General features: G+C 51.5%; 1 protein-coding gene across 2 annotated transcripts in view; it reads right to left on the minus strand.

Moving 5' to 3' along the window:
• Positions 1–39: 39 nt before the first annotated feature.
• The window catches only part of STK11 (serine/threonine kinase 11), a 32,507-nt gene continuing 5,259 nt past the window's right edge, over positions 40–27,287 (minus strand). For both annotated transcript variants that reach the window (XM_053965608.1, XM_053965607.1), the window contains 9 exons: positions 25,814–25,897; positions 22,510–22,599; positions 21,619–21,751; positions 21,014–21,150; positions 20,433–20,560; positions 13,246–13,303; positions 5,961–6,154; positions 2,079–2,298; positions 40–870 (listed from right to left, as the gene is read on the minus strand). In XM_053965608.1, the coding sequence (XP_053821583.1) occupies positions 2,090–2,298; positions 5,961–6,154; positions 13,246–13,303; positions 20,433–20,560; positions 21,014–21,150; positions 21,619–21,751; positions 22,510–22,599; positions 25,814–25,897 (1,033 nt within the window). In that variant the 3' untranslated portion in view covers positions 40–870; positions 2,079–2,089. The remainder of the gene's footprint in view (positions 871–2,078; positions 2,299–5,960; positions 6,155–13,245; positions 13,304–20,432; positions 20,561–21,013; positions 21,151–21,618; positions 21,752–22,509; positions 22,600–25,813; positions 25,898–27,287) is intronic.

Below are 27,287 nucleotides of genomic sequence, written 5' to 3' on the forward strand. Positions count from 1 at the left end.
GACCCCACCTGCTGCAGAAGGAAGGACATGAAACCCACCTGCTGTTTTCACTTTATTTTTCTTTAAAAAAGAAAAAAAAAAAAAGAAAAGAAAAAAAGGGGGGAGGAAAGAAAAGCAAGAAACAAACAAACAAACAAACAAACAAAAAAAAAAAACAGAAAAAAAGCCAAGTGGCTGCCACCGCCCTGATCCCTTTGGAGCCCAGATTCCTCCCAAGCTCTGAGCCCTTCCTGGGCCCTGTTCCCTTCTGAGCCCCTCCGAGCCCCCGTGCAGCATGCAGGTGTAATAGAGTTCTGCTTTGTCTTAATACCTGTTGTTTTTTTTTTTCCTCATCTGGTTTATTTTAACACATCACGATGTGTAGGAATCTCTAAATATACCGCAAATATAAACAAAACAAAAAAACAAACAAACAAAAAAAACCCCAAAAATAAGAGGAAAATATATAATATATAACAGTAGTCTAAAACATAAAGTGCACGGCAATGGCTTTGCACGACTCTACACGGCTGGGGGGCCTGGCAGGGGGGAGGGAGAGGGTCCCAGCCCCCGACCCCTCATCCCACCCTTCCCACCACAAAATTTAAAACAGAATCAGTGTCTTGATTGGCAAAGAGTGATCGGGGGGAAGGGGGCAGCGTCCTGGCAGCCGCAGAGTTCAACTTCCAGGTGTCTGATGGGGAAGGTCTGGCCACTGCAGCTTTGTGTCCTGACGCTGGCCAGAGCAGGGGGTGCAGGGAGGGAAGGGGGGCTGGGCTCCTTGGTTGGTTTCTTCTGGTTTCCTTTTGGATTGCAAGCACAGTCCAGTCCCAGGAGAGAGGCAGAGCTGGGGCAAGGAGGGGGACACAGGCTGGCCTGGGCCCAGGGATGCTGTGGGGATAACAGAGAGAAGGGGGTTAGGGGTGGCAGGGGCTGCCCAATTTGGGGTGCTGGCTCTACTCCTGCTCTGCACCCTGCCCTGGGACTCCCTCTGGAATCCTGGATGGGAGCGAGGGGCCCAGGATCCCTGTGCTGTCCCTGGAAGGTTTTAGAAGCTCTCACAGCACGTGGTCCCTCAGCCAGGTGAGCCCAGACCTGCCCAAAGCAAAACCCCTGAGGAGAAAACAGCGCCAAGGAATGTTTTATGCCAAGGAGGGAAGCATTCCCTTCCTTCAGAAGGTTTCTAGGCTAAGGGGACCCAGCCAGGCTCGGGCAGCCCTCGAGGAGCTTCCCCTTCCAGCAGCAGCTGAGCGGGAAGGGGCAGGAGGAGCAGCAGGTCCCGGGGAGCCCCATCCCAGGCTCTGGCTGCACTGACTCCCGCAGGTGACTCACTGCCCCCATGAATTAAAGATGGAGCTGCCACGGGCCTCTGACAGCTGCAGGGGGAGGATCCGGCTTTTATATTTTGGGCTTTTTTCACACCACAAAGCTGGTCGTGATCCAGGAGATAACAGAGCTCAGCCCCAGCAGCGCCGTGACGAGCATGAGGCCGGGGGCGGATGAGGCTGAACATGAGTCACTGCTGGCTCCGTTATGAATGAGGGGTGGGAAGGAGGGGACAGGGCTTGGAGCTGGGGAGGAGGGAGCCGGAAGGAGGGGGAGAAGCAGCGAGTGGGCTCAGCTTCCCCTGGAAGTGGCTTGGGCATGGCAGTGGCCTGGCCATGGGTGACAGGGCCACCTCCTGGGCCAGGGGCAGGTCCCATGGGGGCCTCTCTGGGGGACACCCTGGGGCTCAGCATCCCTCTGTGCTCCCCAAATCCAGGTAGGTGGTGAGGCTGGGAGCAGGGCAGAGGGGCCCTGGTGCCAGGGAAAGGGGGTGTCATGGCAGAGCCTAGCCACAGCTCAGGAGGGGAGAGAGATCACTACAGCACCTCTCACATGACAGGGCAGAATAGAGCAGGGCATGGGGGGGTCTCCCCTGGGCTCTGCACCCCCAGCACCACAGGAGATCCAGGCCCTGGCTACCAGGGACTCTGCAGAGGGATGCTCAGAATCCAGACTACAAAACACCCCTCAACTCCCTCCCCGTGCCCATGGCTGGGGCAGGCTCAGATATCCCCCTCCTCCGTCGGGCAGACCCCGGCGTGCCCCAGCAGTACCTGGGCGGAGCTCACTGCTGCTTGCAGGTGGAGAGCTTGCGGATCTTGCTGCTGGCGGAGCAGGCCTTGCGGGAGGGGTTGGAGGAGGCGCTGGCCCGGCGCTCGCCCTTGGCCCTGGCGCTCAGCTGCCCCGGCTCCGTCCCGTTCATGCACATGGCCTTGGGCAGCCCCTTGCCGCGGCTCTGCCCGTTCTGCCCGGCCTCCTCCTCAGGCACCTGTCCTGCAAGGGAACGGCCACAGTGAGGGGGTGGCAGCAGACTCTAAAGGAGCATCCCCTTCCCAGTGCCCGGGATGGATCCTGCTCCTGCAGGAAATCCGAACCCATTCCTGCGCCTGCGAGGAGCGCAGTAGAAGGATCCCCAACCTGGGATGTGCAAGGCTGGGAGCCTGAGACTGCACCTCCCGCCCCACTCCCCTCCAGGACTGGTTTGGCCCCACAGACACAGTGTCCCCTCCTCCCTGGACTGTGTGCCCTGCCCCAGACCTCATGCAGCAGCCCAGCTCCTCTGGGGAGCAGAGGGGCAGCAGTGGATGAGGTCACTCCTCTTCCTCCTGCCTTCTCTGCAGGTCCCAGCCTCAGGTACCAACTTGGGGTACAACCAGGGGTTGGGTGTGTTTGCAGAATGGGGCAGCGCAGCCTCTCCTGGCAGGGCTGGGGTTCAGCTGTGTCACTGTCCCCTGAAGGAACACCCCACGGGTGTCCTCACCCCTTCTCCCTCCTCAGCTCCTTGTGACTCAGCAAAGCAGGTGAAGAGCCATTTCCAAAGGCATCTCCTGCTGCCACAGCCGGGGCTTGGGTCACATCCCCTCACTTGGGGATGTGGCTGCATCCCGGGGTGCTCCCACCGGGAACACGGCGCAGCCCCCAGCCAAACACAGGGTTGAAGAGAGGCTTCGTCAGGCCCCTGGCTCCCCCCTACCGGATCCAGCCGAGGCAATTTCCTTCCAGCAGGAACGTCACGCTCCAGGGCCCTTCAGTTATGACTCAGAGGTTTGAGTGGAAGCAAAGGCTGTAAGACGATTATGTATAATTTTCTTTAAAGGATGCTCAATCCTTTCTCTGCCAAGGCTGGGTGGGACGTCAGCTCTGCTTGCGCCAACCATCACCCCACTGCTGGGAGCTAGGGGGGACAAACACAGGGCTCCTCTGGGGGAGCACACTGGGGGTCCCACCTCGGACCCCTGTGCCTTGCCACATCATCCCTGCCCACTGCCAGAGATGGGGAGGGAGGGGTGGTGTATCCTGGGTTACACGTGCAATTGATTTCCTCCTGGACCTCCCCCTGTATCCCTCCCAACAGCTCCCAGCGTTGCCACAGCTTCCAATCACTGGCTTACCTGAGCACTCCTGCCATGAGAACAGACAGGGATTGACTGACCAGGGACAGCTCCTGGTTGCTGGCACCCAACCCTGGCACTGCTGGAGCCAGTGGCACCTGCAGTGCCCAGCCTGGTACTCCGGAGCAGCACAGCTCCTGGCCCAGCCCAGCTCACCACAAGGGATTGTAGTGATGGGGTGCTCTGGCCGCCCCAGGGCAAGTGCCAGTGCCTCTAGTACTCTGGCAGTGATTGGCACAGCAGGAGGCTCAGGAGCACAAAGCTCATGGCCTTGCTTATGGATTCCTCCAGTGCCTGACCCCTCTGGAAGAGTGATGGCTGGAAAGGGCTCAGGGGTCCAAGTTCTAGAAGAGACACACAGGCCCCAGAGCCTCCAGGCATGGAGCTCCCATGGGTCAGGCCACAGCCCCAGCCCAGCACTGCCTGGCTGCAGCACCCCAGGGCTCCAGGTTTTTGTTGCCATCCCTCCATCCCACCAGCACAACTGCAGAGCCTCAAACAACCCCATTCAGAGCAAAGCTGAGCACTTCTCCTTCCCCTCCCTCAGCTGAACTCGGGCCAAGTCAATTAACATTTCTGACTGGGGAGGGAAAAAGAATCTATCCAAACAGCTCACTTGTCTTTTGTGTGACTCTTCCCTCCTCCCCTCCTTCCCTGCTTCAAAAGCACAGTCCCGGGAGTCTGTTATGGATATCAAGGAGGGAGGTGAATCGTGAGCTAATTTTACCTCCTTCACCAATGACAGTTGCTGACGTTCAAATTAATGAAAATAAAAATTCAGCACGGGCTGAAGTCTTGGCAACTGCTGCCCCCGCGGAACCGCTGACCCAGCGCTGTGTCTGCCCGAGCAGCTCCTGCCCACCTCACCCTCACCACGAGCAGGGCTAAAAATAATATAAATAAAGGGAGAGCTGAAAGAGGAACCAGGAACGTGGCTGCTCATCCCTGCCGCCCCTCACATCCTTAATGGCTCCGCATCCAGCTCATTCAGGCACCAAAAAAGGTTTCAAAGTAACACCGCAAAGAGCCTTTGAATCGCTGTTTGTCAGACTGAGCACACAGGCACCATGAGCAGCCAGGAATGCAGCTTCCTGAGCACCAGGCTTGGCTCAGAAGCTCCAGTCTTGGCTGTATTTTCCAGCCTCAGACTGAAAAACCCGGGAGCAGGTGCTGCAGGATGGGGCTGAAGCAGAGGAGGGGTTAATGTAGGACAGGAAAGAGCAGAGCTCAGCCTCTAGACCTGAGGCAGCACAAAAGCAAGACCAGGAGGATCATCACATCCCTTCACTGCACAAGAGGGGGAGAGGATTGAGGATTCTGCCTCCAGGCCACAGCCAATCCTCTCCTCCATCCTCTCCTAGCACTTCCCTGGATGGGATGTTTAACACCGATTGAACCAAGGGCTTGGAACATTTACATCTCCCCACAGAGCTGCATGAATCTTTAAATAACCCTTTAAAAATGAAAGCACTTCCTCAAAGCCCCTTCTTCCTCTGAAGAACACAGGATTTAATGAGGTTTCCTCTTTCCCCGCCTCAAATCCAACAACCACCCCCACCCATGAGTCACTCACACTCCTGCTCTGGCTGCCCAGCAGAGCCACAGCTGAACTGATCCCCCATGTGCACGGGGGCTTTTAATTTATATTTTAATATGGAATCACTGCTAGAAATGCAGCACTGAGCAGGTTCAAAAGGATGCTGCAGGAAGACTTTGGTGGAGAAATTCACATTTATTCCCTCTGCAGCTGCCCCCACCTCTGCAATGCCTCACAAACCCACCGAGGGGCTGTGCTGGGACCCTCCTCATCCTGCTCCTCCCACGAGTGTGTTCCCAGTGTTGAGGGGATTCCTGCCCACCACAAACACTGCACATCCCACCTCACCAACCCCTCTCATCCTTTAGGTCTCTAATCCCTCTGAAACAGCACAAGTTACATAGAGAACATGGAAGATCTTCCAGTAATCTGCCTGTCATCTGCCATGACAGCTGTGATTTGGGTTGAAATGGTGCTGTTTTTATGAGGAGGGTGAAATTCCTGGTGTCAGTGCTCCCAGTGTGATCCTTAACCTCAGACACTGCCTGCGTGGGGTTCACCCTGCTCAGCTGGGATGGACATGGAGCTGGGGAGCACTGGCAGTGGCCAGGCTGGGATGGACATGGAGCTGAGGAAGGCAAGAACCAGGCTGGGACCAGTCTCCCAGCATGCAGGGGATCCCCCAAGTGTGCCACATGCCTGGAAGGCAGGGTAATTTCAGGGCTCTGTTCACAAATAACTCATTCTAGCAAAACTGGACCAAAGAATTAACTACAGAGTCCAGCAGCAGCTGTTCCTGGGAGAAGGGAAGAAGCTGGCACAGGGCTAACACTGGGATGGGCATCCTGGTTGATCAAATCAAGGACTGAGGCATCTAGAGCATCATGGCTCACTCACACCATTCCACAACCGAGAATCTCGTCTGCTGAAAGGATTATTCAGACCTAGAGGCCTTTCATAAAAAAGCTTTAAACACAAAAAATCTCCTACAGCCACTTCTCCCCTACCTGGTACTGTGAAGTCCTGAGTGTAGATGATATCATCTTCAATGTCATACAAGTCATCATCCTCTTCCTCATTGTAGCCATGCAGATCTTCCAGGTAAGGCACCGCCGTCATACTCCTCCACCTGTCCTTGGTCTCGGGGCTGGGAGGGATGGGCACCAGCGCCTCTGCCTGAGCGTGTTTCTTCCTAAACCAGCTGCAGAGAGCCCAAGGGCAGAGCTGGGTCAGTGCACAAGGCATGCAGGAGTCCTCCAATGAGGATGGCCCCAGCCCACCTGAATATTCCAAGCTGGGAGCTCCACCCATGCCAGGTCAGGAGAAACCAAAAGGACTGGTCAGGTGTCAGTATTGGGGTGTGCTAAAGGACACACTGGGAATAGGACAGGAACAGAGGGACAGGCACAGAGGGTAGCTCAGGACCATTCTCTCCATCACCAACTCCAGCCCAAACTACCTGAAAGTCAAAACACATCAGCAGAGCTGCCAGAGTTTTATTATCCAAGCAAGCAGGATAGAAGGAACTTCCCCTATCCTGAAGCTGAGAGTGATCCAGCCCAACAGACACAAGTTTGCAGGATCTCCCAGCTTGAGGAGAGGGGCAGTTACTGCAGCAGTTTCCTCTAAAAGCCAGTTTGCAAAAAGGCCACAGCAGAAATGCTCCTACTTTATCTTTTTATCACCCTGCCCTGTCTCAAGGGACTCCTATCACCACCAAACCCTGTGCTGCCATCTGGCCAGGAAAGGATATCGCCTCTGAAAGCAGTTCTTAATCAGATCAGGAATCCAGCAGGCTGCTTCCCAGCAGCATCCCAGAGCCAGATGGGATAAACCTCTTAGGTTTTCATCGTACTCCCATAGCAGAGCTCTGACTCCAGACTGTCTGGGACATCTCCCAGTACTGCATGTGGGCACCCAAACTTTCCTAGAAGTGCTGCTGGAGTACTCCACACTCCCAGTGACCCCCTAAACGTGGGTGGGAGCAGAAGTTCCTCCAGACTCAGGTACCTCTTACACAACTTCCCAGCCCACATGAGCCTGACGGGACACAAGTGCTTCCCACCCTGCAGTTGGCATCCCCTAAACTCCTGGCCTCCAACCACGGAGGAGGGCCTGAGCCAGTCCAAGAACTCTCACCAACCTGAGCCATCTGGTTTTTATCACCCCAGTTCCAAATTCCATTCAGGAAGGAAGGCTGAAGGCACCTCCTGCGCAGAGCTGTAATTATAATTTTGTTCTAGTCTTACACTGCTTTGACAGCCGGCCTAAAAAAAAGTGGGATTCTAACAAAACTATCAGGAAAAGCGAGGAGTGAGGAGATAAACAAATGGAAATGCAGCTACTGGGACAAATCAGGCAGGATTCAAGGGAGGGGTGAATTCTCATCCAGAAACTGCTTCACCATTAGCATCTTTAAACTGTTTTCTCTGCAGCAATGGAGTTTTGCAGCCCCTTGTCTGCAGGAAGGAAGGTGTTGTTCGGGGAGAGGGACAGGAACTGTTTCAGATCTCATCTGGCAATTGTCACCTCTAGTCTCTGAAGGGGCACTACAGGAGTTAAGCAAAGCCCATCCCAGCTGCTGGACCAGCTTAACTGGATTCTGGCCCAGGGCCCTTCAGAGATGCCATGGATGGCTTCCTTGGATGGCTTTCTCGGTGACATGCGTGGCACACCACTCTCCTAATCGGATCAATCCATTTCCCTTCCTTGGAGACCGTGTTCATTGAGGAAGCAACTGCCAAGACAGCAAATCCAGCCTGGGCTGATCCAGCCTGGCAGGATCAGCAGCACAGGGGCAGAGGAACCACCAGCAACCAGCTGATTTTGCCAGGGGCACTGGGGCTTGAGGGATCCAAACTCCACACCAGAGACCTCGGGAGAAGGTCAGAGTGACTGCTGTTGAAAGGAGAATTTTAAAGGGAAAAAGCCTGGAAATCTATGGCAACTGGTGTTTTTATTTTGCTGTATTTCAGCTCTGCCTCACTCTTCCCTCCTGTCCTACTTACCAGGAGAGTAAAAATAGGTTTTTATTAGCAGCAGAAACCTGAATCACTGTACTCCAGTCATTATGCTTTCATCCTCTGGGAGGTGATTTCAAACACTTGCATATGCATATATGGTAATGAGGATAGAGAGTGAAAAGAGAAATCCATTGAAGTTCTAAGAAAACTCAAAGACCTCTTGGAAGGAGCCTTGAGCAATTCTGTATGGAGTAGTGGAGTATTTCCTGGCAAGGATTTTCCAGCAGGGACAGACATTTTGCTTTCTGTGCTGGTGCTGGAGGTTGTCACTGAAGATTTGCTGTTCAGGTGAGGACCACTGGCTTTTGGAACACCCTCATCTGCCTCAGGAAGCCACTGCCTGAGCCAGAAAGCAGCAGCTTATGGTCAGTGATGGCCATGAGATAAAGCCCCTCCTCAACCTTGCCCTCACCACCACCCAAAACATGGACTGGGTCAGAGCTCTGCTGATGAGTGCCTTGTTCCACCAGTTATTCCCAGTTTCAGGGATGTTTTCTGAGCCAACTGCACTGGCACGCACAGAGTTACCTGGTGCTTGTGGCAGCTGCTTTAACCTTGAGGATGAAGAAAAGATTTTGGATCTCAGAAGCACCCCTTGTGCAGAACATCCCTCTGCAAGAGGCAGACTCCTCTCTGGTCTATGTTTCAAAGGGCTGGAAGTGGCTAAGAAATGCTTGAGAGTGGAGGCAGCAATAGTAAGGGATTATTTCTTCCTATTCCACAAGCTCCTTGAGGCACCTGCAAAGCTCAGAAGCCCCAGCCAGCAGCGGCACAAGCGTTAATTGTGATCCTGCTAGGCAGAAGTGGCCAGACAGCTGCTGTCAGCCACAGGGAGATAAGACAGCAAGGGTCAAGGACTGAAAGAAAAGAGGAATCTGGGTTGCCCAGTGCTTAATGAGCCCGTTTGGTTTGCAGCTCCCAAGCTCAGATCTCCCATCACAAGTCCTCCCTCTGCTCTTTTCAAGTCCTGGTATAAGCAAGGTTAAAATAAGAATCTTGTAAGCACAGCTGCAGCTTTCCAACGCTCCCAGCTATTCACTTCCCATTTGGGTCACAAACATTGCAGTTGGCTTGGTTTGCACAGGGATGGTTTTCTCTGAGAGCAGATGCCAAACTGCAGATCCCTGCCCTGCCAACCAGGGTCAGGATGAGCAATTCTCCACCTCTTGTGATGCCATGTAAGGGCCTCGAGCTCCCTGGAAGGTCACTGTCACCACAAGCAGCAATGAACAGGGTTCCAGTTTAGCTCAGCTCCCTCACAGGCAGTTGTGGAAGGCACACAATGTCCCAGGGAAAGGCAACACACACACACACAGCAGTGTCCCTGCAATCACTGCTCCAGCTCTTGTTGGATCAAGAGATGTCCAAGCTCTTGAGTCAGGTTCAGAACAAATGAAAGTATAAAAACAGCAGGTTCTCCCAGCTGGTGTCAGGACAAAAGGTAGCAGGGATGGCTCAGGCTCCTACAAGAAGTTCTGAAGATTCAGTCCTTTAACACACCACATTACAAAACTGTTTTGCAGAATGTGGGTAAAAAAAAGAAAGATCCCTTCCATATGCTGCCAGAGGGCAGGAAGATTGAGCCAGGTGCCTCAGGAAGGAAGAGGAATGCTTCTTTGTGTCCTGCTGAGGGGAGATCACTGCCTGGCACTACAGATAAGGGATGGGGAAAGCCCACAAGTGCACAGGCAGCAGCAGAGGCTCAGAGAAGCCCCTCTCCCTCCCTCAAACACAGCCCAGGAGCATAGTCAGCCCCTGCAAAGGAGCCCTCAGCAGCACCACACAGATTTCCAAGGGGTTTGGTACCCAGGATAAAACAGCACAGCATCCCAGAGCCACATTCCAAACCCCAAAGGAGCTGGGGAAGGCAGCACAGCAGCTCCAGGATGGCAGGAGGAGACCTCAGCCCGCAGGTTAATATTCACCTTCACTAACAAAAGGTGGAAGTGCCTCCCCTCTCGTGCTATGAACTCCTGCAATCAGATCTGCGCCTGAACAAATTAAGTGTGACACTTGTAGACAGGGAAGATGGTTACCTTGGAAACAAGGGACAGAGGTAGAATTCTGCATCCATTTCATCACTTTAAGTGCTGCAGCAAGTCAGTGAATTAGTAACAAAATGCAGTGTATGAGCAAGAAGTCCTTCAGCAAAAGCACAGGGCAGAGGGGAGGTGGTGGATAATCCATAGGGAGGAGGTTGGAACTCCCAGGCTCTTGGCAGCTTTTCCTCCCTGCCCTACAATCCCCATCCCAGGAGCACCTCAAATATTCATAGAGTTGAGCTATGAGCACTGGTTTTCCACTGAACATCATCCCACTCAGATCCTTCCAGGGAAAGCAGGTTTTCAGGCTCTTCCACTGCTACTTCGGGGATCAGTTTCTGGCAGTTCCTAAATTCTGAGATGACAGGCTGGGAGAAGTTTAACTCATTTCCATTTCCAGCTCCAGGCCTGCTCTGCACAGACTGGGTTGAACAGAGCAGCATTTTGCTTTGTCCCACTCTACTAAAAGTGCAGAGACAGGAGTTTGATGCAGTTCAGCTGCAGCAGTGAGGAGGGAGGAAAGCAGCTGGCAGGGATGAAACTCAGCAGACTCTTCCTCCAGCATTCCTCTGCTGCTGCAGGGCAAAAGCATTTGGAATAGCTGAGAGGAATGATGGGAGGAATGGCTGGATTACCATTGCTGGGCTGCCTGGATGCCTTCCCTGCCTCCTGCAGCTGTGTTCCCTATGGAAGAGCACTCTGTGCTCCCTTGGTGCTTTCTCAGTGTCCCTGAGCCACTGATTTTATCCCTGATCCCACTGCAAGGGCCTTCACACTTTATGGAAGGGGACGTGGGGAAGGATGGATCCTGAACCCCAACTCTGTGGCTGCAGGACATTTGCTCTCTGATGCTTCCTTTGGGATCGATCACCCTTCCCACAGGGCAGGGGAACACTGCCCCTTCCCACCATCCTGACACGAGCCTGGTCCAGCAGCCTGAGTGCAAAACCACTGCCTGGGGCCCAGGGCTGATTCCTGCTGATTTCAGAGCACTTTGATAATCCCGACTGTCCATATGAGTGAGTCCCCAGGAACTGCAGCTCAAAGACATAAAAGGAGACTTCCAGCAGCATAGAAAGGCACAGGGTGATTCTAGTTTGAGATGGCATCCATCCCAGCAGGGCAGCCTGGGGAAGTTGCTTGATGTTTTTCTGGTTTAGTTCCTGTCCTTAGCACATGTTTTTGGGGGGAGGAGTGTAGAGAAACCCACAATCATTAATGATTTACTCAACCCAATAAATGAAATCTAAGGGTTCTAGAAATCAAATGTCTTCTTACTAAAGTGCTTTCCCAAACCCCTTTTGCCAATACCCGAATGGCTGCCTGCTGTTCCTGACTGCTGTGCTCCATTTACAAAAAAAAAAAACCAAACAAACAAAAAAAAAAAAAAAAAAAAACCCAAAAAACCCAGGGTCAGGTTAAGCATCAGGGCTAAGCTTCTATTTAAAGAAAAGGCAGGAGAACCAAGCTCTGGATTCTTTAGCACAAAAAGAAGCTAAACAGACACATCCAAGGCCCAGGCCACAAGCTCTGCTGTGCTTGATGCAATTACTAGATGCCACAGCAGGAGGAAGGAGGCAATTACTAATAGGGGAGAAAAGCCTGTTAAGAAGCACTGGCTAAGCTCACACAAAAGTAATAAGAGCCTAAGCCTTGGAAATGCTCCTGGGTTTGCAGGTAGAGCCCCTCCTCAGCTCCTCTCGGTGCTGTGGGACGAAAAGCCTCGGCACAGCAGCTGAGGAGCTCGGTGGCTGCCCTGTGCCAGAGGTGTGCTCCAGTTTCTTCAGCTTTCTAACTACAGGCAGCATCTCTGGAGACCCCTCTGTGCTTCCAGCTGGGCAACACTGACACAAAAAATCACTGCCACCTGGGAAAAGGGCAAAATGGAGTATCTGGATTTGGGGAAGTAGTTCAATCACCTGGCAGTGACCCATGAGGGCCCAGGGCAGCTCCTGAACTCAGGGCTGGCCACTGCAGGAAGGGATGTGCTTTTAGTGCTTTTCTCAACACCTACTGATGACTCCACAGACTTAATTTCTGCTTCTTTGCAGTGCTTCCTGACAAAGCATGGCAAGCTGATCCCCTCTGGTCATGGCCACTGGTACTGGGAGGCACGTGCGAGAAAGGCAGCCTTGAATGGAAGAGCCCGTAAGCGCCCAGAGCCCCTGAAACAGCCCAGCCATGGGGCTTGGCTACTACAAAAGAGTTGTCCTTACAATTAATTAACCGCCTGGGAAGCTCCATAACCCCTGCCATAAGCCCAGCTCTGCTTGCACCCTGGTCCCTCCAATCCCTGTTGGAGCTGGTCCCATTCACTCCCTGTGGAACCCTGGTGCACTTCAGGCCTCTCAGGTTCTGGCTGTGGCTCCTTGGGCACCTCCCAGGGACCGTCACCTGACAGCATGTGGCTTTTCCAAAGACACAAGAGGAAAGCAGGATGGAGTGGGCTCAGCACCACCCTGGATCACATCCTTGCTTTTACAGCTCCCAAAAGGATCAGGGCAGGCTCACAGGCCAAGCAGCTGCAGTCCAGAGGCAGCTCTGCCTGTCCTCAGAAGCACTTCCCATTCCAAGAGGAGATAAGCTAATGCAGCCTCCGCAGTGAAGCAGCCTCATGATGCTTTTTGTTCTTGTACTTTTATCCGCCCAGGAAATCTCTGCTTGGAGCCTGCATGTTCAAACAGATCCTTAAAAAAACCCTCAGTGATAACGGGGCATTTCCCCCCTGACTATGGCATGGAAAATGGGAGAGGATATGGGGGAGGGAGGACTGTGATATCCAAGAAAAAAAAAAAAATCCTATTGTCCTGGAACGCTTTTCCACATACTGACTCCATATGGAGCAAATACCAGGGGATATTTTTGTCCCCAGAGTGGCCAGAACTAACACACGTTACTGAACAGTCCTACTACAATAACACAGCCTTCAGGACCTCCTGCTCTGCTCCATTAGTACTTGCTGGCCTCTGGAAAAAATTATCCAGAACCCTTAATTATCCAGAAGCAGGCATGCCACAGACTTCCAACATAATCCTTATTTACTGGTTAGCAATTCCAGTGCTTCACCGGATGCTCTAATAGGAGGAAAAAAGCCAAGTGGAGCTTGCCAGAGCCCCAGCAGAGCTGGAGGAAGGAGATCTAGTGACTTCCATGTGTCTGCTGCCAAAAGGAAACAGAAAGTGAGAGCAGGAGCACAGGTACAGGAGGAGCAGGAAGAGAACACTCACTTGTGTTGCCTTATCTGCTGTATTGAGAACCTCTTGGCTGGATCGTATTCAAGCATCCCTGAAAAGAAGAAAAAAAGTCCAGGTGTGATCACAGACACTCTCAGCTGAGTCAAAGCCAAGAAGCACAAAACTCTGCCCTTCCCTCCCTGACAGCCATGCTGTGTCCAGTCCTGGCAGCTCCAGGCAGGATTTGCTCCATCAGCCACAGGAAACTCAGCATAAAATCCCAATCCCATTGCTGACCTGTTCCAGTCTGTTCCTCAGCTTCCCACCTGCAGGTGCAGCCCATCCCTCCCTCCCAGGGCAGGGACTGAGGCTTGTCCAGCCCTCGACCACAGCTCCAAGAAACTCTCCAAGCAAAGAACATCAAGATGTTGCATTTCAGAGATAATTTCATTGAACCTCTTCCATGGAAGAGCCAAAGCCTCAGGCACAGTGTACGTCCACTTGCTCAGTGTCCCAGATCCTCTGGTCTAGTGGAATTCTATTCTGAGGTGCAGCAGGGGAGAACCAACCAAAGAAGTCATCCTGCTGCCCATCCCCGTGCCCTGGCCAGGACTTGGACTTCTGGGATCATCTGCTGAGGTAGCTGGGGTGGGTGGTGAGCAGAGCGGGGACAGGAAAAGCAGCTTATCCCTATTCCCTCTGTGAGAAAGGGAGGTGGATTCCTTAAACAGTCTCCTGGGATGCCCTCTGTGCTCCACTGCCTTTCAGAAGCTTCACAACTCAACAGAAGGGAAGGAGAAAATTTTGCCATATTCTTCAGAAATGAGCCAATGGAACCCTGAGAGTTTCATCCAGCAGCATCCAAGATATTCTCCAATGAAGGTTCCAGGAATATATTCACCTACTGAACATTAACAAACCCTCATAGCTGAACACTACAAGGAGTTTTGCTTTTACTGGATGATCTCTTGTTGCTCCTGAAGCACCTGCACTGTGAAGTCTTGAACAGGTTGCACGAAGAATGAGGGTTTGGAGATGGGTTGTGAGAGGAGGAGCCCATCACCAGCAACCAGAAAAGTCTGGGAAGCAGCACTCACTGTCAAACAGGAATTCAGAAAGTCAGGACAGAAGCAAACAGTGCAGAGTGCTGGGGAGAGCCACAAGGACACATTGAGAACACAAGGGTAGGGAATACATCTGGGTGGACACTTGGGAAGTGAGGGCTGGAAAGACACATCCTAGTACAAGCAGGAAGCTGCAAGGGCCTTGCAGGTGAGAACATACAATTCAAAGGTCATGGAAGAGATAAATCACCACAGCACATGTGATACCAAAAACTGCTCCAGAAAACTTCCCTGTCCCCTGTCAGAGCCCAATTCCTCAGAGTTTTGGATTGTTTGGACTGGGTTTTGAAGGTCTCTGAGGATGGAAACTCTACAACACCTTCCCCCCCCGCCCGCCCCCTACCACTGCAACCTGTTCCAGAGCTCAACCCTGGCAGCAAAGGAGTTTTCTCATGTTCAGATGGAATTTCTCCTCACATTACAGAAAAAGAAATAAGTTCAGAGGGAAAAAAAAAAAAAACATCCCACACCTAATTAAAGAACCTATTAATAAGATGATCAGATGCTTTCACAGCTGAGCTTCCCAAATGAGTTGGCTTTTTTTTTCTTTTTAAGAAATAGGGCTGCAAAGAGCTCTCCCATGAAGATTAGGGGACAAGTATTGGTAGAGTTCTCTTATTCATGTAGTAAGAAACAAGGAAGTCAGGACACCACCTACTCCCCCCACCGATTTATTTAAAAACCACACTTCAAAGTGTTTTGAAATTTAAGGCATTTACCAGATGAAACTGGTACAAGCAGGATAAAAAGTTTAAGGTAAATGATTAAAAGAGCAGTAGTCACAAACAGCCACGGCACAGGGAGCTGTTGTTCTCAAGCCATGAAAAAGGCAGAAGGAAAATAATCGAGCTAAAGGAATTTTTACTTCAATGAAAAATGACCGCATTTGGGGCAACATTTGAAAGAAAACAGAAGGTGTCCTCACTGAAAATGTACATTCATACATTCAGCTCTGAGTCACTCGTGGCAGCTCTGTGGCTCAAGTCCTGCACTGAAGAGAGGCTTCAGCAAGACAAAACATCATGTTCTATTCACCAGGCAAGTCATCCTGGAACGTCTTGCCTGCAGCAGCCGCCGCTTGCGGCCATTTAGGGTAAAGACTTCCCTGGAGTTTATCTGCGAGCAGGGATGGGAGAGGCTGTGCCAGGGAATGCTTCAGGAGGCCCAGCTCTAACCTCTGCTCCCCAGTATTCCCAGAGGATTTGCTGTGTGCATACAGGGGTGCCACAGAATCACCAAGTCCAACCTGCGGCTGATCCCCAAATTGTTACCCAGAGCAGAGGACTGACTGTCATGCTCAGGTGTTCTTTGGAGACCTCCAGGGATGGGGGCTCCAAACCCCACTGGGCAGCCCCTTCCAGTGCCTGACAACCCTTTCCATGAGGAAATTATTCCTAAAATATGAAGTTCCCTCATCAAGAATTACCAGGTATTAAACTGGTAAGAACAGACACCACGCAGTCATGCCCAGACAGGGTTATCGTGTTCTCTGCAGCACATCAACAGTTTCAAAACCCTTTCAAATCACATCAAGTAAAAACCCAGAAACTGGAGATCATGGATCTGCCCTGAGCTCCTCACAACCCCCAGCCCCTACACTCAGTGATCCCAGACAGGCACAGCTCCAGGGCAGAATTCCTGGAGTTCAGAACACAGGACAGTCTCAGCTTTGGGACTGGAGAAGCAGAAATAAATCCAACAGCAAGGTTAATGGACTCAACCTGGCCTCTACTTCAGTCTCCAACTTGGATCAACATTTAACAACCACTGTAAAAGCAGTGTGAGGCCAATCTCTAAATGAGGCAGGACCTTCTCCCTCTCCCTGCACTCAGCCAGCTGTTCCAGTCACAAACTCCCTCTGCAGGCAAATCTTGAGCCCGTGATCTAGGCCAGGCCTCTGGAAGGGCACAGACAGCCCTGGGGACCCCTGCCACAGCAGAATTAAAGCATCCCACTGTCACCAGGATGCATCCTCTCACTGTCCCAGCAAGGGAAGGTCATGGAAGTAAGAAAACAAACTGCTGAGGATCCAACCTCAGGTCTCAGGGCCTGGAAATCAATCCAGATGCTGATTAATGCAGAGCTGCAGCCTCCTCTTCCAGTAAAAGTCTATTAGACCAGGAGGAGGAAAGCTGACCTTGTGCATTCTTCTGGTCCAGAAGCAAAGTGCACAGGAGTTGATAAGGCATGGGCAGATGCTGCCAGAAGAACCTTAAGACTATTTATAAACCCTTCTACTCTGACACATCTCTCCTGACTGCACACACAAAACAGCACCAGCCCTTCTTCTTTCCATCCCTGAAGAGTACAAATAAAGCTTCATCCCTGATTAGGAAGACAAAATGAGGAGCAGTCTCCCAACTAATCTGGAGGATATACTGTCATGAGTCTCTTTACGAGCTAAATACCACTGAAGCTTTAAGTCCTCTAAACTCTGCTGTTCTGGAAAAAGGGAACAAAGATAAGAACAAGCTCAAGGGGAAGAAAAAGTAAAAACACACTACAAAAGTAGTCAACAGAAGAACAAAAAACCTTACAAAGTGTGTTTGTGTTTGCTTCACAGCCTGGTTGTGGTGCCTGTGGTCAGCACAGCCCTAGCAGACAGAGGAAATGAGCACTTTGCTGCACTGAATTCTACCTCACTCAAACCCAGACTAGGCGCTTGCAGCCCTGTGAAGGCTTTTAGAGCCTTTCAAAGCAACACAAAGATGAGACAAAACCACCAGAGCAACAGAGCTGAGCTGGGGTTGTCTGTGCTGCTCACACAAACACAGCCACCTACAGTATCTGATCCACAGGCAATGGATTCAGCTCCAGCCTGCTGCAGGAGGAACAGGCACCAGCCAGGAAATGCAGATGTTCTGGAGGAAAAGCAGGAACTAAATAAAGCATCCAGGTTTGTCACCATAGCTACGTGGTGCCACGGCTGCATGGCTCAGCCCTGGGCCTCAGCAGCTGCTCAGGAGCTGCTAAGGCCTCCAGAGTAGGCAGGGCTGGGGCAATCCCACCCCAAAATTCACCCCCCTCGAGGCCACCTGGCATACTGACCACTGGAAAATGTGTCTCACACCAAGCAAGGGGAATATCAGAAGGTTATGCCAGTTTTTGCAATGTAGCAGCTTGTACACAGCAAGATGAGGGGTGGAAGACTGTTCTCAAGTGGGAGAGAGGACAGGAAAACAGATCCTTAGGGCTTCCCACTGCCCTGATATAAAGCAGTCTAGTCATCTCCTTCCAGACAAGCTCCCCTCCTCGCCAAACCCACTCGACTCCCACCTCTGTGGTGCACAAGCACAGAAGGGATGCAGACAGACAAACTGACAGCAGTCAGGATGCAGGAGGAGACTCAGGCTGTAAGAGATGGACAAAGGGCACCAGACTCAAGGCTCCGCCATGTAAAATCAGGCAGAGGGAAGAGTAGGTAATTCTGGCTCCAGATCTCACACAGGGGTGGGAAGAGAACTAGGAGGGGAGTTATTGTGCTAATGAAGCACAAGATTTTAAGCTGTCAATATCCTCAGCACAAGAAAAGAGAAAACTGCCACGCTCCTTTTCCCTGGGGAAAGCACTAAGTGCAGCTGAGAGGCTGATCACAAACCTCCAAGGAGTTCTGCTGGATGCTTTAGGAGAACTGCTGCTGGACCAACAGGACTACAGGATTTGCTCCATTTGGGCAATTCCCAGCTTGTTTAAAGGCCACATTGGGAGTCAGCAGTCACAAGGCAAATGCCACATGGAGCTCAGGCCACTCTTCCCTGGCACTGGCAGGTACAATGTGAAGCACATCAGGCCATGAGTAGCCGGATGCCGGCTGTGCCGAGCGTGAAGCGCTGCCTTATGTAACGCCTTCAGAAAGCTGCTAAAGCTGGCTAATGCTTTTGGAAACACATGCAAATAACTGATTTCATCATTGGCATGGGGCCAGGGAAGCTAAAATAGCCTCCAAGGGGGGCTGCGGGGGTCTGGCAGTTCCTTGGTGCCGAGGGGCTGCGGAAGCCCCGGTGGGAGCAGCAGAAGAGCTTGGACTGACAGCACCACCTGCCGCCAGCATGGCCGGCACCGAGCCAGGAGCCCGTGTCCCTGCACAGAGCCAGGAGCTGTGTCCCTGCACCGAGCCCGGAGCCGTGTCCCTGCACAGAGCCCGGAGCTGTGCCCCTGCACAGAGCCAGGAGCTGTGTCCCTGCACAGAGCCAGGAGCTGTGTCCCTGCACAGAGCCAGGAGCCGTGTCCCTGCACAGAGCCAGGAGCTGTGTCCCTGCACAGAGCCAGGAGCCGTGTCCCTGCACAGAGCCAGGAGCTGTGTCCCTGCACCGAGCCCGGAGCCGTGTCCCTGCACCGAGCCCGGAGCCGTGTCCCTGCACCGAGCCCGGAGCCGTGTCCCTGCACCGAGCCCGGAGCCGTGTCCCTGCACCGAGCCCGGAGCTGTGTCCCTGCACAGAGCCAGGAGCTGTGTCCCTGCACTGAGCCAGGAGCTGTGTCCCTGCACAGAGCCAGGAGCTGTGTCCCTGCACAGAGCCAGGAGCCCGTGTCCCTGCACAGAGCCAGGAGCTGTGTCCCTGCACAGAGCCAGGAGCTGTGTCCCTGCACAGAGCCCGGAGCTGTGTCCCTGCACCGAGCCAGGAGCTGTGTCCCTGCACTGAGCCAGGAGCTGTGTCCCTGCACAGAGCCCGGAGCTGTGTCCCTGCACAGAGCCAGGAGCTGTGTCCCTGCACCGAGCCAGGAGCTGTGTCCCTGCACAGAGCCCGGAGCTGTGTCCCTGCACCAGGCCAGGAGCTGTGTCCCTGCACCGAGCCAGGAGCTGTGTCCCTGCACAGAGCCAGGAGCTGTGTCCCTGCACCGAGCCCAGAGCCGTGTCCCTGCACCGAGCCAGGAGCTGTGTCCCTGCACCGAGCCAGGAGCTGTGTCCCTGCACAGAGCCAGGAGCTGTGTCCCTGCACAGAGCCAGGAGCTGTGTCCCTGCACAGAGCCAGGAGCTGTGTCCCTGCACAGAGCCAGGAGCCGTGTCCCTGCACAGAGCCAGGAGCCCGTGTCCCTGCACCGAGCCAGGAGCCCGTGTCCCTGCACCGAGCCCGGAGCTGTGCCCCTGCACCGAGCCCATGTCCCTGCACCAGGCCAGGAGCCCGTGTCCCTGCAGAGCTGACACGCTGCCAGCAGGGAGGCACTCAGTATCCCCCAGCCCCTCACCAACCTCACAGAGCACAAGGACCAGGAAAACCAATGTGAAACAAGACAAACATCCCACATCTGGGGGCTGATTCCTCACAAAGAGCTGAAGAGAAAGGAGAGGATGAGCCTGTGCTGAGGGCTGGGGAGCACAGCTGCACCTGGCTGTTCTGCTGCCATGGAGGCACTGGGAATGCTGGTTGGGCTCTCCCACAGGCTGGAATCACATCCCAGCTCCTGCCAAAGAGGCTCACCAGGCTGCTGCTGTGCATGGCACAACTGCTGCCCTGCCTGACCACTCAGCTTTCACAGGTAGAGACTCTTCAGCACTAAACATGAAACTGCTGCAATAAATGATGAGAATAAAAAAACCCAAAAAACCCCACAACTTTCTCCCCAGAAAGTGCCACTCTCCTGGTCCTCATGGTCCTATCCCAGCCCTGCTGTGAAACTGGGCACCTGTTACTGCTGATATCCTGCAGCTCTGGATTTGAGGGGAAGGAAACAATTGGGACTTGAGACAAGTCCAGAGGTGAGGTTTATGAGGAGGGACAGTAGACCTGAGTACTCAGTGTGTGACATTACGGAAAGCCTGGACACAGCATCTGAGTGCTCTCACTGTCCAAACTTGCATCAATGCTATTATGCCATTTTAAATTTAACCTCCTGTGGGCTTTGTCTTTAGATATAAAAGCTTCTCAGAGCACAGGAAACAATGCAAGAACCAACTCTACACAGCAGTGGCTGTGAGCTGTGCAGGGCGTTAGTGGATCTCAGGAAAACACCAGTGCTGAATATCTGCCAGAGTCTTGTAAGGCTATAAGTATAACCTCCCTGGCTAAAAGGATCCCATATCCCTACAAGACACTTGGAAGGAAGCTCTGGCACTGTGCAAGCTGAGGAGTTGTTGCATCTGTAAATGTTACTCTTTTGGAACCAGCTGGGAAGACTCACCTCTCAATAAGTCTGAGAGTGGAGGACCACAATCCTCTGGAATTGTGTAGTCGCCTTTCCCGATGTTTTCAAATAATTTATAGATATTATCCCCTTCAAAAGGGTACAGACCCGTTGTGATGTTGTATCTGTGAAGGCAGAAGGAGAAGCAGGATGAGAAACAGCACACAGGTACTCAGTTCTTACCTGACTATGTAAGCCAAAAGCAGCCAAGAGGAAACCAAAAGAGGAATATTTGGCAGTATGTGCAAAACCTCTTTAAGTTTAGCCTGCCTTCATCACAGTCGGGGACAGCAAAAACTTAAAAATAAATACTGGAGATGCTTGTGGTTTCTGTTACTGCCCTGGCTGTGCCTCTGGGAGCTGAGCAACAGCTGCAGAGTCACTCATGGAGAGCAAGGATCCCCTTGTGCAGAATTACAGCTACTTTGGGGAGCATAAACCCACCCACAGGAGCGAGCAGCACCCCCCCTCTCAGCTTCCCCCACCACACAAGAGTGGTGATGACAGAGCTGGGCCAGAACTGAGCTATCTGAGGGTGTCATTAGTTGTGAAGCTCCTGGGAGCTCCTGAGCACTCACAGCGTCACCCCTGCAGACCAGATGTCGACTTTAAAGCCTGAAAAGGTGTCAAGGCCATTGGCAATTTCTGGGGGTTGGAATGCTGGCGACCCTTGGCTTGTCCTGCATGTGTCGTCCTCTGCAAACGGATGCAATGCCTGAGGCAGGAGAGACCAAACAGTGTCAGGCTGCCAAGGAAAACAAACTGACTCTTGGAAAAGTTCCACCTGGGAAACAAAAGGGGAAAACTCCTCTACTGAACATCTACAGATGATAAGATCATGCCACCACAGCAGCCACATGCCACAGTGACAAGTCTTGCACCTCTCCTACCTAAGACAGTCTCCATATAAAAAGAAGGATAAGGTTATGTAGCTTATCTCCATGTCCCCCCACTTTTGGGCTCACCCAAGATTGACATCTTCCTTCTCTGTGTTTCCTGAGCAGAGGTTTCATGCTGTTACCAAAAGAAGTGCTTTGCCAATTGCAATAAATATTCAGAGTCTCTCAGAGCACTCTGCAAGTGCAACAGAACAAAAGCCTAAATGCACAATAGATCAATGACACCACAGAGGTGACCTCAATCTAGAACGTCCCCTTCTGACTTTGCTGCGCTTCTCACATACCTCTGCTACGCCTAAATCAGATATTTTTAGTGTCCCATTGGTTGTTAGCAGGAGGTTCCCCGGTTTTATATCCTTGTGGACAATCCCTTGGCTGTGCAAGTATTCTAAGCCATCTATAAGCTGACAAAAGTACCTGCAGAGAGAGGCAGAGGGGAAAAAAAATCAAACACTTTTAGCCAGTAGAAAAGAGCTTTTTGCTGTGGTTAGAGACTCTGGGCCATCATTGTAACCCACACAGCCTGGCAGTTGTAAAGGCAAGTGTTTCATCTTGTAATACCCAGAAACAATATTAATGTGCCTGAATTTCACTTAGGCTGTCTGTAATCTCAGAGAACTCTTAAAATAAAATGACGATATGACCATAAAATGATGTAGTTGCCACGGATTTGCTGCTGTGCCCTGATTTGATCCTGACAATGATTTTGTATCTATTCCCAGAATTCTCAGGTTTCTTTCCTTGAGGAGTAAAAAGGGCTCCAGCTTATCCCAGCTAACTACCCCAGCTACCAGATCATGCTGGATATTGCCAATCCCTAATCCATCCCAAGGCCTTTAAAGTCTTTTCTGATGCTGAACTGTAGCTTGACCTCCATTTAGGCAGGAGATTCCCCCCTCACACCCCTGGCAAGGCAAGAGCACAGGGACCGAGAGGGCTCTTGGGCAGCTCAGGAAGTAAAACAAAAATAACAGAAAAATCAGTAGAAGGATGGTTTTCCTCCCAGAATCTAAGGGCAATCCCTGCTGGCCACTTCAAGAGCTTTTCACTTTTTTCCATGGGTGTAAAATATGAAATTATTACACAAAGCCAGGTTTGCTTTCAAACACAGTCTGAGCAGAGCAGAACGTGCTCTCCACTCAAGAGAACACAGTGGGGAGAGGAACAGAACTTACCCGTGAGCCTGAAACACTGGAAACCTCTTTTCTGGGACACTGTCCAGCATTTCCTGCATCCCACACACACAGTACTCCATCACCATATACGTGAGGGCAGAGTTAAGGAAGTTCCAGGGTTAATACTCCTCTGTGTTAAACATTCCTCAGATGGGCAGCAGCCTCATCCCAGAGGGAATGGCTGCACTTCACAAGTACTGAGGGATGCTCCTCTAGCTCCCACAGGACAGGAAAGCACCTACAGGAAAATCCTTCTGCCAAGTGAGGATCTGCAGCTCTGTGACCAGGATGGAAACTCCACAGAAAATAAGCTGAAGATCTCACAGGCATGACAGAGAACAGGGAAATACCTTCAAGCGGGCACAGAAAGTTGGGAACTCCCTGGCAGAAGAGCTGCAGCCTGTTCCCCCAGTGCCCTGAGTGTTCTGCACCTGAGATGACAGTGAGCTCCTGCCACCTTCTCCAAAGTTGGTTATTCCTTATTCCCCGTCCCAAACAACCCAGTTGTGTGCTCTATGGAACAACTGCTGCTTACCCCCAGCCCCACAGGAGTAATCCAGTAGCAGGAAAAAGGATCCTTGGAGAGCTGAGAAGCTTTGTGAAACCACACGGATAAAACCAGTTACAACAGAATGCCAAGAGCTGGTGGCACTTTGCAGCATTTGTTCCCTTGCAGCATATTCCAGTTTTTATCTCTCTAAGCTTTAATGTTGGGGCCAAATAATGGGAACCAGACTGCCTGATGTTGCAATTGCCTGTTTCCTCCTCTCCCTGGGCTTTTGAAGGCAAAGTATGGCTTGGAGGGGCCTGGGAGAACAGACCCTGGGACACTGGGAAATGTCCTGACAGCAGAGGCTGCCAGGGCTCCCCTGCAAGCTTGAGCATGGTCAGTTACTCCTCCAGGCAGTTGCCTTCTTAACCTAAACCCAAAATAAGTTACTTTTGCCCCAAGAAGCCACCTGAAGTAGAAGAGGCAGAAGGGAGATTCCTGTCCTGTGTGGGATCTGAGCTGAAGACTCTGCTGCCCCTTTCCAGCATGTTTCATCTAGCAGCTCCAAACACTGAAAATTAAGTTCCTGCTCCATTCCCCATGAGCTGCTCTTTAGAGAGACCCTAAAATACTCTAAATATACCCTAAACCAGAATTTATGATAGGCATGAAGACTCTTGGTAAATCAATAAAAGCAAGAACAGAAAAAAGAGCTCCCAAAACTAATTCCTACCCTTTCTTACTCTGGAAGAAATCTGTGAACTACTTCTATCAGAGTGATTTGGAATACATCAGCTCTCCCACTGTCAGGAGAATAACAGTGATGGTAGATAATCCAGACCAGTTCCTGGGGAGCAAAGAGGCTCAAGGACAGCCTGGCTGGGTGTCATTAACAGCCAGGCTGCTCCTCACCCCTCCCTGGTCACTGATCCACTTCAGGTTGATCAATCAGATTAGAGAACAGACTTCCAGGCTGGAGCAGATCTATTACAGGTGCCTCAAGTTCTCAGTTCTCCTCCTCAAGGGCTTCTGCTCCCACACCCAGCTGTACACACTGGTAATGGGATCCCTGGGATGCTGCTCATGGAACTGGGTTCATTTTCTGCCTGGATGAGCTCTCCAATCACCACTAGCTCTGCACTCCCAGCCACAGCAGGCCAGCAAATAGCCCCTTAAGTACTAAAAGTTGTTGATATTTTTAGTCCAGTCACCACAGCTTTCCCTTTCCCACAGAAAATCACTGAAGGTTTTTATTAGGTGAGTTGCTCAAATGCTGTCTTAACCTGAAGGGAGCCTGCAAGAAAGATAGAGAAGGATTTTTTAGAAGAGCACACAGTGACAGGACATGGGGAAATTGCTTCACACTGACAAAGAGGGGGGATAGATGGGAGATTAGGAAAAAAATCTTCCCTGTGACAATGGTGAGGCCCTGGCACAGGTTTCCCTGAGAAGCTGTGGCTTCCCATGGATCCCTAGAAGTGTCCAAGGTCAGGCTGGATGGGGCTTGGAGCAACCGGGGAGAGTGGGAAGATGTCTCTGCCCATGGCAGTGGGTGGAATGGGATGAGCTTTAATGTCCTTTTTAACCCAAGCCATTCTGTGACAAACAGCTCAAGCCTGCAGTGCACTTCCACCAGCAACACAACACTCAGGTGGGAACAGAATCCTTCCTTCCACAGCCCCAGTTTCCAACCCCACAGTGCTTGTTCCGGAAATGAGGATTTTTCTTTTTAATCACCAATGGGGAAGTTGACATCTCCCCCTAAACCCCAACTCTGCCTCCTGCAAGGAACCAACACAGCCCTGTGCATGACTAAGGGCCCTGCCCCCAGGGCAGCCTCAGGGAAACAGTCCCTTTTCTGCTGGATCTCTTCCCAAACTTGATGCCCATGTGGCTGCTCAAGGTCTGCTCTATCACAGTCCAAGACATGCAGCACAGGCAGTGCCAGTCAGGAGCTGGGGAAGGGCTTGAACAAAATCATGGATGAATTCCTGCTCTGAGTTCCAGTGAAAACTAATTCCCCCAGTTATTGCCAGAATCAGCACAGGGAGGAACAAACTTGGTGAGAGTGTAGAAGCAGATAAAGATAAAAATAATAAAGTCAACCTGTCCTTGCAAGGGAAAAGCACTGAAAACCAACTCTGGACCAGCACTGCTCAGGAAGTCCAGCAAGGAGCATCCTTGGAGAGATCCCATTTGCCAGGGATGGTTTTGGGTTGTCATCACCTGGTATCAACACACGATGTCTCTCTCGGGCTCCATTCCCCATGCTGCCTCCTCCCTTCTACCTAATTAAACAGGATCTCTCTATCACTAATTGACTCGCAGTCCCCTCACTCTGTCGAGGCCACAGCACAAGCAGAAGTTGTCACGCTGCTTTATCCTAATGATCTGGTGGCAGAGTGTTTGATCTAATTAATGCACACAATTAAATTACTCATTTTCTGGAGTACTATAATAAGAAGACAGTAGTTAGAAAACACCGTCAAAAATAAAAGGATCCATTTATAACATATGCTACAAGGGATCAGCTCTAGGAACTGCCACACTGGTTCCAGACAAAGTGCTCTCAGTGTTGCAGAGTCACACAAAAACCAGTAAAGTGAGGATAAAACTGCCTTGATTAGTATCTGTGTGAATTTGTGTTTGTGTGGAAAGTCTGACAGTTAGGCAGGATGGTTATTAGCAGTGAAATCAATTTAGCTGCAAAAAATTAAGCTTAAGAAACATCCAAAAGGGCTTTCCCAAAAGCAGAACTACAGCATAGAACAGTGGGAGTTCAAACCTGATCAACAGCCCTGTGCAAAAGGATATATTTTCTGCTTCTCCTCGTTGTACAACACATCTACCAGCTGGATGACATTTTTGTGCCGTAATCTCCGCAGGAGCTGGATCTCCCTGCAGGAAGAGAGAAGGAGAAAGTTACATTTAAAAAGCTTATTCCCAACTCCATCTCTTCCAAAATTTCACCCAAACTTAACTTGACTGAATGGCTCAGAGACCTGAACTGAATCCTGTGTTTGTGGGGAATAAATAAGGTAAAACAGTGAGGAGCCACCTTCCCTTGGCTTGGGGAACAGTCCCTTGAATGTCACCTTCTGTCAGCTGTTCTGATTTTTGTCTCCAGGGATTTTGTACTTGCCCCAAACCACAGTTTAGTCTCTTTTGCATTAAACTCATCTGGCAAAATCCCACTGGATGCCAGCTGTGGAGAAACAGGCAGAGCAGGACAGTCAGGTCAGGGTGGTTCTGTTGGTGCCTGGCAGTGCACATCCTGCTTTTCACTTTGTTCTGCTGCTGCTCCATGCTGGGCTGTGCTGAGCTCCCAAATTCTCCTTCCCAGCTCCCTTCCAGAGTGATTTGGCGAGTGCTTTAAGCAGTGTGGTCACACTTCATCAGCTCAGTCGCTGGGAAGCAGCATTACAAGGAATTCTGAGAACAGCTTTGGAAGTGAGAGCCCCTGCCCAAAGCCAGCTCAGAGCCCCTCACGGGCAGAATTAGCAGCTCCAGTAATGAGCTGGGGCTTGCACAAAGGCTGAGCAACAACCAGGAGCTGCTCCTTGGAAAGGGCTTCTCCGATGCAGGAGTGCAAGGAGAATCCTTAATGATCTTTTAAGGATGCCTGAGCAGTATCAATTATTTCATTACCAAAGTTAAGGCCAGAGACTCCTTTCTCAGCTCTGGATTTAGAAGAAGCCACCAAGAGCTAAGCAGAGACCCAAGATACCACAGCAAAACTCCCAAGTATTGTGTGGACATGGCAGACAAATCTAATTATAGGAATGACCAAAGGGCTGAAGTGGATTAAATTAGCTCAAGGAACAGCAGCCAGTGTCAGTGTGGAGCTGAGGAGATCCTGCAGCATGAAGGGAGAGGGCCGAGGGCTCCAACAGGGCTGCCAGAGGGGAGCAAACCCACTCAAACACAACTGCTTTAAGGCCCAAGTGTTGGGAACACATTTAAAATCCTGATCCCAACAGCTCATTCCCTGTAATACAGCTCGGAAGTACAAACGCTGATTCCTCCCACCTTCAACAGACTAATAAATATCTCATATTTTTGTAATGATTTCCCCCCCCCAGGAGGACTCTGTGAACCAATCCAAAATGCCAGGGCCGTGCCCCCACCCCTGAGGCAGAGGCCAAGCCACCCTCTTCCCAGAGGAAAGATTACTTCTATTTTTAGCACCTCTTTTGCTCTGGAATGCCTGAGGAGCAGGGACAGCCAGCCCAGTCACCTCGATCCCATCTCGCTTTGCAAACACCTCGACTAGGGGAACTATAGGTCT

Source organism: Vidua chalybeata, chromosome 27, assembly GCF_026979565.1.
Source record: "Vidua chalybeata isolate OUT-0048 chromosome 27, bVidCha1 merged haplotype, whole genome shotgun sequence".
Taxonomy (NCBI): Eukaryota; Metazoa; Chordata; class Aves; order Passeriformes; family Viduidae; genus Vidua; species Vidua chalybeata.